The sequence below is a fragment of the Dicentrarchus labrax genome, unplaced genomic scaffold (assembly GCF_905237075.1).
Source record: "Dicentrarchus labrax unplaced genomic scaffold, dlabrax2021, whole genome shotgun sequence".
Lineage (NCBI taxonomy): Eukaryota > Metazoa > Chordata > Actinopteri > Moronidae > Dicentrarchus > Dicentrarchus labrax.
Genome location: NW_026136724.1, coordinates 6055172 through 6068368, shown reverse-complemented (window position 1 = coordinate 6068368; position 13197 = coordinate 6055172). Strand labels below are relative to the sequence as shown.

The 13197-nt window shown below is 41.7% G+C and overlaps 1 protein-coding gene and 1 long non-coding RNA gene across 2 annotated transcripts; one reads left to right on the top strand and one right to left on the bottom strand.

The window, feature by feature from the left end:
* Positions 1–997: 997 nt before the first annotated feature.
* Positions 998–12424, bottom strand: slc38a2 (solute carrier family 38 member 2). The gene is made up of 16 exons (XM_051391934.1): positions 12085–12424; positions 10786–10911; positions 10605–10686; positions 10391–10506; positions 8488–8561; positions 8298–8390; positions 7896–7971; positions 6056–6138; positions 5816–5874; positions 5217–5384; positions 5031–5110; positions 4802–4902; positions 3772–3896; positions 3528–3672; positions 3336–3433; positions 998–2922 (listed from the first exon to the last, which is right to left on the bottom strand). Exons 2-16 carry the CDS (start codon positions 10908–10910, stop codon positions 2815–2817), a joined length of 1533 nt encoding a protein of 510 aa, XP_051247894.1. The 5' UTR covers position 10911; positions 12085–12424; the 3' UTR covers positions 998–2814.
* Positions 6136–7715, top strand: LOC127358670 (uncharacterized). Its single transcript, XR_007882496.1, has 2 exons — positions 6136–6284; positions 6807–7715. It is a non-coding gene; the product is annotated as an uncharacterized LOC127358670 (long non-coding RNA).
* Positions 12425–13197: the final 773 nt, after the last annotated feature.

The window sequence follows — 13197 nt, the reverse complement described above, 5'->3', positions numbered from 1 at the left end:
GATAAGCTATTATAAAGTAAAAGAGGGAGAAAAAAAAATACAGTTTTCTAAAGCATTTAGCTCTGAGTTTGTCTAGTATCAAATGATAGCTTATAACATTAATGTACAAGTGTAATATGTGGTGCACAAAGCAAGTTTAAAACTGTAATATGAAGAAAAAGGACCAATTTGTTACTTTTCTCTTTCCTTCACTCTTCTCAGAATAAATTAAAGTATTAGTAGTAACCACTATCACTCACCCTTACTGCCAATTGTATGTTTGTTATTACTCAGTCCCCCTAGTGGTCCTGTTGAGGTGGACTATACTTCTGAAAACCATCAACCAGACATTTAAAAGTCTCTTTAACTGCATGATGGCGAGCCTGGTATACATCTTCCACATCAGTTTTACCTCCTTGTCATTATAAACTACATTCACAAACTCTGCTCATACAAAAAGAAGCTGACACATACCACAAAAACCACCAAAGCCATCTTCAAGTTTTATTTTAAGTGGAAATTAATCACAAGTTTGTGTTTATGGGCCAAAAAAGAAAAGTATTTACAGTGCCTCTGTACAGTTTTAATGATGTATGATCAGAGCTCATCTTAATATCTTTAACTAATAGGTTATTAAATTAATGTCTGCTGATGTGTGCACGTAGCTATTTACAGAAAGATTTATGTTGTGTTCAGGAAGAAATTATAAACTAAATCAAGACAGCAATGAATAAATAGGAAAGAATAGTTATTTTTCTTTCCTTTATTCTTCTTAAACTTAAATGACCATAACTTTTAATACTTTCTAAAATAACGTTTGTTATATTTGTCATTAATAAGGCCCTCTGGTGGCCTCTGTTGAGATTGTCGAGCATTTTGACACTTCACTTTTGAAGGTCTTTGTCAACTGCATGATGGTGGACCTGATTTAACTGCTTGTCCTCATAAACCACATTTACAAACTCTGCTTTGACAAAAATAAGCGGACACAGGACACAAATAACACCAACGGTACATGTTATAGATTATCTTTTTGATTTTAATTGGACATTATTTACAGGATATACATAGTGTTTCATTGAAACAAAAGTGTAACACTGGCGGGCAAAGCCCTCTTTGCTCCTGAGGTCAAGAGATGGCTGACGGACTCTCCAACCAAGATGTGCGTAAAGGTCTTTTTACTGATCCAGGTTTGTGTTCAGGGGCGAAAAAGGAAACAAGACTGCTGCCGCTGTATCAGTGGCTTCCACATGTAACACAGTTTTCACAGAATCAACACAGTAGGATAATTCAGTCAGTCTTAACAGAGATGAACAGTTCAAGCTCCAGTGTATCGGAGTCAATGTAATATCACAAATTCACCATCTTGGGGTTTTTCGTTTTTGTTATACAGCTCCAATGCATTATTGTAAAAAAAAAGTTCAAAGAAAACAAAGCGTATATACAGTTGAACTCAATAGATATATATACATATATATATATACATACAATATTATATAAATATAGTAAAATAGATTAAATTACATTGATTTCACGGTCTTCCATAAATAGATGTTGGACAATAACAGTTTGGTGACGTGTTAAGTTAGTGTTGGAAGCACAGTGCACCGTCAGATGACAGGTTCACGACTCGACGGGAAAACAAATCCATGCCGAGCTATCAAGTTCTTCATTGTGAAACATTTTAGAAAGCAGAAAACTGCGCAACCGTACATAAAAACACTCAAAATACTGTGACAGATGTTCTCTTTAGCTTTCTTTGTTGTCGTTTGGTTGTCAGTGTTTAAGAGCACACCTGACTTTTTTGTTTTTTTGCAAGTTTAACAGGTACATTACAACCACTGCATGTGGTCAAATTCAAAGTATTCTCCCATAAAGAAAAAAATTTAAGTTTCCCCCTTCCCTGAAAGGCTCGGTGGCCTCCAGGTCTCGGAGCAGTAGTGTCGTCGCTGCACACACTATTCCAACAAGATCTTCAGCAGGTTATAAAGAGTAAATACAGTTTCGACAGATTCCTCTGGTGAGATACTCTGTAGCTCCCAGTGTTGGGTTTGAAAAGGCAGGTTCTGTAGAATTATACTATGTTTTACAAGGAAAGCTGACACTATATGCAAGGTCACAAAACCTTCATACGAATACTGAATAGGCGGTGTAGTAGGCCACGCCTGTGAAAACTGACAAGTCTTGATTTTTTTTTTCTCCACGAGTGTGCTGAACAGTAAGTGCTTCTCAATATACAAAGATGCTTTACAAATACATTTTTGGCAAAGTGAAAACGGAAAGAAAAAAAAATGTTGGAAGGAACTTAATTGTCCTTGAGGAGAATAAACTTTCAAGTCTGTTGCCTCTTTTTGATGTTCGGGAGATTCACATACTTTTCTCAGCAGGATTAGTTGTTGCTGGGCTCTGAGGTCACAGCCACACTCGTGCAAATATACCACCGTACCTGAATGTAAACTGCATTTTGAACTCTGCGCCTATGTCATTTCAGATTTGAGGCACCTCCAAATATTTGTTTTCAGCTGTACCTTAACTACAAAAGAACATTAAAAATAAAAATGAGCAAAAACAATATGAAAAAATGTTACAATAAAAAGAGAAAAAACTGGTAAAACACCATCTTTGTGGCCTATAACAGCATACTGTACAATGTTCGGTACATTCTCTTGGAATGGCATGGTTTGCGCTCAGAAAGTCAAAGCCGAGCATCAAGTGAGTTCTTGTGTTTTTCTTCTTTTACAATAGGTTTTGATCTTCGTTGGTTGCGCGGTCGTAGCAGTCCAGCGCTGAGAGCCTCCTCTCTCCGTGGCAGGCCGCAGCAGGAGAGGCGGAGCTTTAGTGCCCGTCGGCCGGGCTGGCTGAGGCGTTGTGGATCCAGTCCAGGATGATGAGGCTCATGCTGCCGATCATAACCACGAAGCCACACATCAGGAAGGCGGTGGCCTGAAGAGGAGAACGATTTCACATTTAGCTAACATGTTCAACCTAACAATTTGAAGAATACACTTAAATTGCCGTGAGTTAGATGAGAAGATCGATCGTTCTCGTCTTAATGTTCACATATAAGCTGGTTAGCTTAGCTTAGCACAAGAAATGGCCAAGAAGTAGCTCGGCACAGAACGCTTTTAGTACTTTGTTTTTTGTCCGTAACATGTTAATTAGTTAGCTTTAAAGCAGCTTGGTGGATTTTGTTATATTCCAGAACCAGGCGAGCGGTTTACCTACATTTTCAATCTTTGTGCTAAGCTAAGCTAACAGCCTGCTGGTTACATCTTCACTATTGCTTCAAAGTAATTTCTTGTGAATTCTGCTTATTCTTTACCGTATGTATGCAGATGTAAGAACTAACTCCTTACCCCGATCTTTTGCACAGACTTCATGGACTCCTTCTTGACCAGTTTGATGTAGAAAGCCGAGGGGAGGATGAAGATGAGCATGGCAGCAGCAGAAGCACCTACATGAGTAAAGAAATTTGGCATTTTAGTCACATTTTGTGTTTGAGATGCCCCTTATGTTATTATCATTTACATTAACATGCAGACACTCACCAATGAAGCCAAAAATGTCTCTGATGGTGGGGACAAAGATGACCAGGGCGTTAGTGCCAGCCAGCAGGACCATAGTGATGACGGTGTGGCGGATCCAGCTGAACTCCTTAGAGGCGCACAGGAGTTGGTTGACGGAGGTACGGATCTACACAGAGAGAGACAAAAAAAGAGGTTATCCTACATGAACAACTTCATTCTTGTGACAGTAATAATCTAAGATTAGCTCGCTGTCTTTGACACTTACGGGGAAAAGCACCACAGGGACGGTGAGGGTGACAGCGGTCAGCACAGCCAGACGGACGATCAGCAGGATCACACCAGCCTGGTTGATCTTGGAGTAGGTGTGCAGCAGCTCAGGCTCCACATGCACTGTATAGAAAGACAGCAGATACTCTTAAGACCTAAAGCACATACAACTCCAACATGTGACACATTCATTTAAAAAAAAGGCCTTATAGTCAAATACAATTTACCAAATAAAATGGGCTGTAAAGCTGCCAGAATTGGAGATAGTGAATTAGCTTACAGAACTGATCCATGACTCTTTTATCTATTATGAAAACATGAAATGTTTTGAACCCATAGCCTACAACATGAGGAAACACATTGAGTTTCTATAGCAGCTGTACTTTGTGTTTAGTGGTATTTAGTGGTAGACGTTATAGCAGCATAGAAGCATTGTCAAAACTCATCAAGCAGGTTAGAACAAACGTCATCTCTAGCCTCCCTCCCCCTGACACAAACTATGCACCAACCCACATCAGGTTTTGCCCTGTCATGACGGTTGAGGAAGTTTTTGCTCACTATCATGCTCTTGTATAACCAGTTTGATGTTCCGAGAACATTTGTGCACACTCACTTAGATGTCCGTGCCATGACAAACAGGAACACGGACATGGTGGCACACTGGTTAGCTGTGTCAGGTGGGTTTTTTCACAGTCTTGCACAACAGGCCTTGAGTCCTCTCCTGAGCATTTTGTTCCAGGAGGGATATTCACTGTTTAACTTGGAACTGGAAGCTTCTTCCCTTTACTTTAGATGATTGATGCACTTTGACATTTAGTATTCAGGGACAATGACCGCTTGTAAACCCGTACTTTAACTCATCGTTGCTTTCTAGTCATAGTATTCATTTCTTTTCAATTTCAGCTAAGTTATGGAATCTGAGCCAACACTGTTCAGCTACATATCGGATGCCTGTCATGATCAATTCAGTGTATATAATTAAATATGCACATTAAATGCAATTGTTTTTTTCTGTCAAAGAGCCTCACCGTTGAAGGTCAGATATCCGAAGAGGGCAGCCAGCAGGTACATGATGAACATGGCCAGGAAGGACACATTGGCAACGCCCTGCATCTTTCTGCGGGAGCGGCTGTTTGGGGCGAGAGAAGAGGGGAGATCCATTTAGACACCACGATTCAGTTTTTAGTAACTGTGAGATAAAGTTTAAAGCTGTATGGTTTGGGTGAACATGATAAAGTGAAAGCAGTCCACACTTACTCTTTGAGCTCCTCGTACATGGGCAGGATGGCAGGGTGGCACACGAAGGCGAAGGTCAGGATGGGGACAGCATAGACAGTCTGGAAAAACGAAAGTTCAAAATTTATACCCAAGAATTAACATATGGTTTTTAATTCTAGTAAAAATTAAAATTCTCCAGATGTTTAGCATCTAAAAGAGCTTTACCTGAGAGTTGAAGACAAAGTACTTCGGTGTGCAAGCGTCCTCGCTGTAGTCCACGGCAGTGTTGTTCGGTTGATACAAGGTGGTGTTCAGAACTTTGCTTAGCGTTTCATTCAGAGCACTTTCATTCAAAGGCAGAGGACACTTGATCTGGAACTTCTTGATGATCACCTGGAGGTCAAGACAATAGATTTTAGGCAAAATTTGCAAACATTTTGGGCTGAGATGCAATTTTTTTTTTTCTGGATGAAAAGCCTTTGAAAGCGTGTTTAGCTCATCATGGGAAACGAAAACCCCAGTGGAAACAAGACTACTGTGGGAAATCAGTTTAAAAAAAACAGTAAACATCTCAAACCCACGATACCAAAGTCGCAGCCAAATTTCAGTTTTACTTTTATTTCATTATGTTCTAGTGTTTCATTACTGTAGCTTATTGTACATCCCAATAAATAAATCCTACTCCTCTACTGTTTGGGAAGGAAATGGAAAAACTGAAATTTGTTCTCTGACTAAGACTCATCTGGCACAACAGGATGGCTCATGCGCCAAATGGCGTGTGTAGGAAACGGTGTGTGTGTATGAAATGGGAGGGCTTTACTCACCACAATCAGAAAGAACACCATGCAGAGCAGGGACAGACCACTCGTGTAACCAAGGTAACCTGAGGTGAAAAGCAAACCACAAACATGAGGTACTGTTTTTTTATGAGATCTATTTTAAACCTGTGCAATGCTCAATTTTTTTCCTTTTATCACTTCGCTTTGAGCTGTGAACATTTAGTCTTGCACACGTCTCTGAGCCAACCCTGTACAGAAATACTTTACAACACACACGCTGCTTACCCAAGTTCCTGAGCAGCGATAGGGGGAGGATGATAAAAAGCGTCACCAGCAGCACCAAGTAGTCACCGTTAGTGTACCATTCTCTGAAACACAGCAAGACAGAACATGTCAGTGATACTGATTAACCAATGGACTATGACACACTGTCCTATTAAAGGAACACCAATTTTACACATCACATGCCTTTAACTTAGCTTCTGTGGCTATGAAGGAGTTTTCTGCACAAATAGTAAGGATATGTCAGTTTCTGCTGTCTCCTGTTCCAACTACATGGAAACGCATTTTGGAATTTTTCCATTGTAGCTTGAGTTAACATTCATTTGTCTTTATGTTTTTACAGTTTCGCTTCCTGTTTTAATTTAGATCTGTCAGATATTTTGCAATGTTTGTGAGCTGCACTGTAATGTAAATGAATAAATCATAAATACTGTGACATTTACTTCCCCATGCATCATGCATCATGCATCTAACTTTAATGCTGGAACAACTACACAGCTTCAAAGTACCGTCAGTGTTAGGTATTATTGGCAGTAGAAAGATGAGAAAGCCAGTTTTATTTTGTCTTTGTTTCAGGCTTAGTTCACTACATATATATGCAGTAGCTTTGTTCACGCACATCTTCTTCCAAGCTAAAGACACAACTTAGTAAGCAGCACCAGGAGTAGACTAATTGGCACTAAAATTGACTACACTGTGCAGAAAACTGATATATTAAAGAACCTTTTCTGTCCGAATTTTCTTTCATCTGCAGTTTCAGGCCTGATCAAACCTCTCAGCCGCTGCTCTGACACATCTTGTGAAGTCGCAGCTCTACCAACATCTGCATGTCAGCTGACACAAACTGGCCAGCGCAGGATGACTGCATCGCTCACACAAATAGATTTAACAAAGCAGCACTGAGGAGCCAGACCGCATCAATTTTTTAAACTTGAAGGGAGGTCGCAGTGAGCTCACCCCGCGCTCTGTCTCGATGCGGCACCGGCTGCATCTTCTAAAAGGGCTCTTTGACCGGCCGCTCGGAGAGACTGAGCACTGCCCGTCCCTTTAAAACATCCAGACCCCCCTCCTCTCTCCTCCAACAGAAGGCTTCCCCTTCTCCGACTCTCGGCACTCGACAAACAACTGGCAGCCATTTTGCTTGATGTGCCACTTCACCTCGAGGGCCTCTGCCAAGTGTGCCTGTGCTCTTTTACACCTCATTTAAAAACTCAGTGGGGAATGTTTTAGTGTACTACAACACATTATCTGTAACATTACACATTATTTTGAGTCTTGACCCTGAAAACACCTCTTTTGGGATGTGTAAACTACTCTGTATTGACATTTGGTTAATAGTTATGGCTACATAGCTCCTTGATAAATGGTGTCCTGGCCAGATCTGAATCACTACCAAAACCTTTGCCAGAGGTCAGACTTGTTGGAGAGTTCAGAAGTTTTTTTTTTCATTAATATCAAACAAGGTGGATGTTTTTTTAAATTTATCTGTACTAGGGGCTGCAAGATTTTCATGTTTATATGCTTTTTTTCTGTTTTTAAATGAATCAATATGAAATATGAAAACTAAAGAAACACCTATTGATCACCCTAAAGCCCTAAATGATGCATCCTGCTGCTTATGAGCCTGAAAATTAAAGCTATCCTGTGGAGTTTTTGACCACAACTGGCGCTATGGAGCATTGTTTTTATGAGTCTCTGTTTGTAAACATAACTCAACAGGGTGCCTTTAAAGACAGCCATCAGCATATCAAGACACTTTGACTGTTGGACATGTGCACAGATACCTTTTCAAGACCTGCAGTTGATTAAATGTATTTTAGGGGCTAAATATCTGGTCACTCACCCATTGCTGTTTCCCATGAAGGACTGAATGACAATGGGCAGCTCGTACTTGACGATGTAGAGGTAGCTTGACATGGCTGTAAAGACAAAGATTGCAGTTAGTATGTTTCCCTGTATAATAAGCCAAGTAATGTCCATAGTGGGAACTCCACTACAAAAATAGCTATTTCCAATATTTGATGAGGGGCTGCTGGAAGAACGTGCTTGGAGAATGACTCAAGTTTTTACTGGAAGCTACTCTGCATTCCACAAACACACACTGGTTGGATTGGCCAAGAGTTTTGCTTTCTTTCTTTTTTTCCCCCAACTTGAAGTCAGTTTACACACAAAGGGACAGTGTTGTAGCTGGTGGAATAAACACATGGTGGATGAATATTGAAAAGTAACACTTGTTGTCTCTCACCTCCGATGTTCTGCATGGTGATGCAACAGGAAGCAGCGAGTTTCCCCGGCAAGCCGAAGGCTTTGTAGCCCAGCTGCTCGTACACCAGTGCGCCTGTGAAGAGGAAATAAAGAAATAGAGATTTAGCATTCAAAAAGACTTCTAAGAAGCCATTAGGAGGTTTGGATTCATGACTGTTAGACAGACTGACCTCCTTCATTGGCCGTCTTCAGCAGCAAGTGGACAGAATACAAGGAGAAGATGGCAACGGCCACGAGGAGAATCCTGGAAACAGACGAGAGAGATCTTTAGCTGAGTGTTGACTCGCAAACAAGGCGGAAATTACAAGGAAAAACAGCTAAATCGGTGTTGAAGTGCTGCACTAATCTATAAAATGAACACTTGTATTGAATATGTGGCTGTAAATGCCAATTCAATGACAAATGTATTTTCCTGACTGCGGTAAACAAACACATTGACATTTAGCGAGCATGAAGGTCAGACTCTCCTCTGTTGGAACTGAGGATGTCTTACACCAATTCACCCTCAAATATGAATCTGCCTGCAGGACAAGACTAAACTATCTGCTTCGAAAAACAATCAGAGAATTTTGACCCTGCTGACTTTGAGACCCAAGACTCTGCAGATTTTCCTTGACCGAAAAGTAGGAAAATCATCTGATGTGACGGAAACCTGCATTTTCCACACATTGTCGGCCCGATCAGCAAAGACCTGCATCAGTCTGCAGGTTCTTTGGGTCACGAGCAGCATCAGCAGAGTTGCAAAGGATGACCCCTGTACGGGATCCTCTGCAGAGCCAGCATCGTGTGCCCGGGTATTAATAGTCCGGTGAAAAGTAATCTCCAGGACATTTGAGATGTGTGCTTTAAAGACGCAGCGCTTCCTCCCGGGCAAGTGACTCCCTCCAGCTGCTTTGAGCCTCTGACTGGCCGCTGCCTCGCCTCTGACATCATAATGGTTGATATTTTATCGCTTTTTACTCAACAAATATATGCTTTGGATGACCTTTGTATGGGCAGTCAATTTGTTCTGCATGTGGTTACTTATGGGAAGAGCACCAGACAGTGTTGAAATGCAAACACACAAGCTTTGTAGTAGCTATTAGGGTTGCATAATCCTTCAACTTCCTGCAGATGTAGGGCTCGGATTGGTCCACTGCTGGCCGATAGTGAACCACGCTGTGCTCCATTCATGATCTCCTGCGAGCCTGCGTTGGCTCCTCTCCATTTACGTAACTCTGGCCTAAATGCACTGGGATTAGCTCGGCTAAGCTGCTTCTCCTGCCACTCCTTGCCTTTGTAAACTGACATAGAACTGGCATTTGGTGGCACCCAATACTTTACTGTCTGTCTTTAGCTGGTTTCCTCAGTGCTTCAGCTTGTGTCTCAGAGAGAGTAAGCTGATTATGGGTCAGTGCAGCGTGTGTGGTAGTAAAACCTTTGGCCTCTCAGTATTTCTTACGTGTGATTTAAGGAAAGCTGGTGGTTTTTCCTCAAGAAATTGGGCTTGGAAATGCGAGAAATCCAGACACCAGTAAGAACTGGCATACAATTGAAAAATGTATAGACAGTGTGATCTGAAATTCCACTGGTTAACCAATAGTAGAAAAAAAACACGAATTGCCCTGTAAAGAACTTTTCAGTTATTTCCCACTAAAAATGAACACTCTCACCGGTTTTATCTACAGCAAACATGATAGCGATGAGCATTTGTAAACTTTCAACACCGGTGTAATCTGCAGCTCAGGGTCGAGAGGCTGCAGAGCGAACACACACACGAGCTGCTGGCAGGGGAAAAAATCAGCCTGCAGAGGCTCAATACATCATGACCTGCAACCTTGATGTCACAAACAAAACCACACCTGCCTCTGCTCCAGATTACGAACAAAAACAGTTTCTGTCTTAATTGTAGTGGTTTTCATTTAGTTCAAACCTCAGGTTCAAGATCTGCCTTCCCCGATGTCTGACTCTGCCTTTGCAGTTGTTTTTGCCTTCGCGTTACTTCCAGAACACTCTTTTTTTTCAAGTTTTTTTTTAATCTCTACTGCCCTGCTGTAAAAATGCAGAAACACTGCTGGGAAATGAGAGACTTACACAAATAGGGCGATGCCAGTGTTGGCCATAGCGTAGGACAGACCCAGGATGCCACTGCCCATGATGGCGTTGCCCAGGTTGAAGACGGACATGCCAAAGGAAGCATTGCCCTGGTGCTGTGGGAAAATGAAAGGTTCACAGTTAGGGAATTAGGAAAAAATTCCGTGAGTGATGAAAGGAGATAAAAGTGCTGGAGAATAAGAGAAGCTCTTACATATTCAGTGTTGTACTTCTTCTTGCCCGGGTTGTGTTCAGGAAGGAAGTTTTGACTCTCTGCATCTATGTCAGTGAACGGGCTTTAAAAGAAAATAAGAAGAAATTAGAGAAATTAATGGGACGGAAAAAGAGTTGTTTTTTAATAAATATATATAAATATATTTTAAAGCCAGCCTCACCCGCTCAGTGGGACCTTTTTAGGACAGTCTTGGTAAGTGTACTCATTGCTGTTGGAGCTGCTGCTGTCTTCTTCAGGAGAGATGTTGAAACGGCTCATCTCAGTTTTGGGAGTGGGCTGTTTCATACTGTACAGGAAAAAAAGAGCAATTTTATTTTCTATTGTTCATTTTTACGCATTCCTGCTATCTGCGTCATGCGCCGCGGCATTTTTATAGTCCTAGCTGTGCGCGTTCACGCTTCCTTTAGAATAATCAATATTATAGTGAGTATGCGGGCACGCTCCGCAGCGCTCTCTCTGATCATGTGACTTTTCTTAGGAGGGAGGGGGAAGAAGGGGGGGGTGACGCACCGGCAGTGGAAAAATACCAGACCGGCATCCGAATCCACCCGACTTCACCACAGCGCCGCTTTAGACTCTGAATGACAAAATATCCGCAGTACGGGGGGCTGACTTTGCGCACATTTCCCTCCGAAATCATTTGAAAAGCGGAATGAAAACAGGGTGTGTCAACGCCTTTTTCCTCACACACAGTGTTCTTTAGACATCTTATAAAGCAGAGGGAGGTGACATTAAGGCGAAGCGGCAGGTGGATTTTCTAAATATGACATCCTAGTGTCATAATAAGATATTTCTATGTGTTGGCGGAGCGGTGCGCACATGTAGATCCACACTGAGCCCAAAAGGCGTAACCCCAGATCCATTTAATGACATTATTTCCATGGCCGGCTCCGATGGAAACAATGGCACGTGTTGTCTCTATATGGGCACGGAAGGCTCTCCATTTTGCGCAAAGACTCTGCTCTGATTCACAGTCGGGTTATAATTACAGCCTTTCCAAATTACACACACAGACAGGTTTTCACATGTCTTCCACTTCACATTGTGTTTAATGATCTGTGCGGCGGGGCCAGCCCTGTGCCACATCCAGACACTGAGTCCGGCACTGCAGCATCAGTGCCACACTGCTTCATTAGGAATTTATTTGGACCAGGGCTGACCTGGTATAACAAATAACGCATCAAGCCTCTCAGAAACGACATTTATACCTCTTTAGAAAGACATATGGCCGGGGGGGGGAAATAATTAACCCAAAAAGAGCAGTAACTCATCGACTTTGAATTAAATGAGATTCAAAATACAAACCAAAGACAGTTATTGAGGTAATTATGTACAAATAACGAATCAAATTTGTAATCTAAAGTCTTAGAATTATCATTCATTGAGTGTGCCGCCCACATCCGGTAAATTTCCGACACAGTGGGTAAATGAGGGGATGCCGGCATTCATTCGTTCTTACCTTGTTAAGATGTGGCAGGATGCCTGTAAAATCCCTTCAGTACAAAAAAGAAACAGCAGATGTCCGGACGATTTCTTCACAAAATTCACTGATTCCTTGAGTGTATTTAGGCTGAATATGAATAAACTGAGGAATGAATGGACAGGCCTATTTACCAGACAGGATCTGAATTAAAACACTGTCTCAAACAGCTCAAGTAACAAAAACAGCCACTCTTAGAATAAACCGACAGACGCGTAACAATCAAAAAGAATTTCGATATAAGACTAATTCAACCAAATTCCCAGAGATGCGGTGCGCTCGAAGAGAAGACCCTGTTCTGCTGGAGGAGGGGTGGGGACTCACCCTTTTATAAAGATGAGCATTGCATCAGCCTACACAAAAAAAATCTAGAGGGAGGAGCTTGAGGTGGAGACTTTTTTTTTTTTTTTTTTTTTTTTACTCACAGTGACGTGGTTTTGTGTACAAACACAGCGGTGACCTAGAGACTCTCCCTTGGAAAACCACAGGGATCCTGTGGTACATTTTTACAATAGGTGTTATCGAGGAATGCCATATAAACATTACAGTTATACTGAATGAGATCAAAGAGATAAGTGGGACCAACATAGCCATTCATCATTATATGGACACCAAATGCTTCAAATATTACTTTAAATCTGTCTGTGGTCATTATAGTGGCCTTATGACTGTTAAAGGACTACAGGAGCTTTGTGCTATACAATAACATAACATATTGAATACAATGACAGAGGGGTTTATTAGGACACGAGTAAGGATAGTAGTGTCCAACCTGTTTCGTCAAACATACCCCCAAATCTAAATCAACTTGTAATTTCTATTTCTACAAAGTGTTTTACGGATTGGTGTATTTGTTCCACATCATGAATAGAGGACGTAGCTGTGTGCTTTACAGCTGATACACTGGAGAGACTTTTTGAAGGTAACGTGGGCTCAGAGTGTCCCGGATGTCTGTCACTCCAGATCAGGCTGTTAGTGGAGCTTCAAAGCGGACCTCCCTGTCTGAAGGAGATTACACACAAACGCCGTCATGTGACAGCGGTCATCCTGATCCTCATTCACACAGTTGGCTCTCCTCGCCGGTCAGGTGTG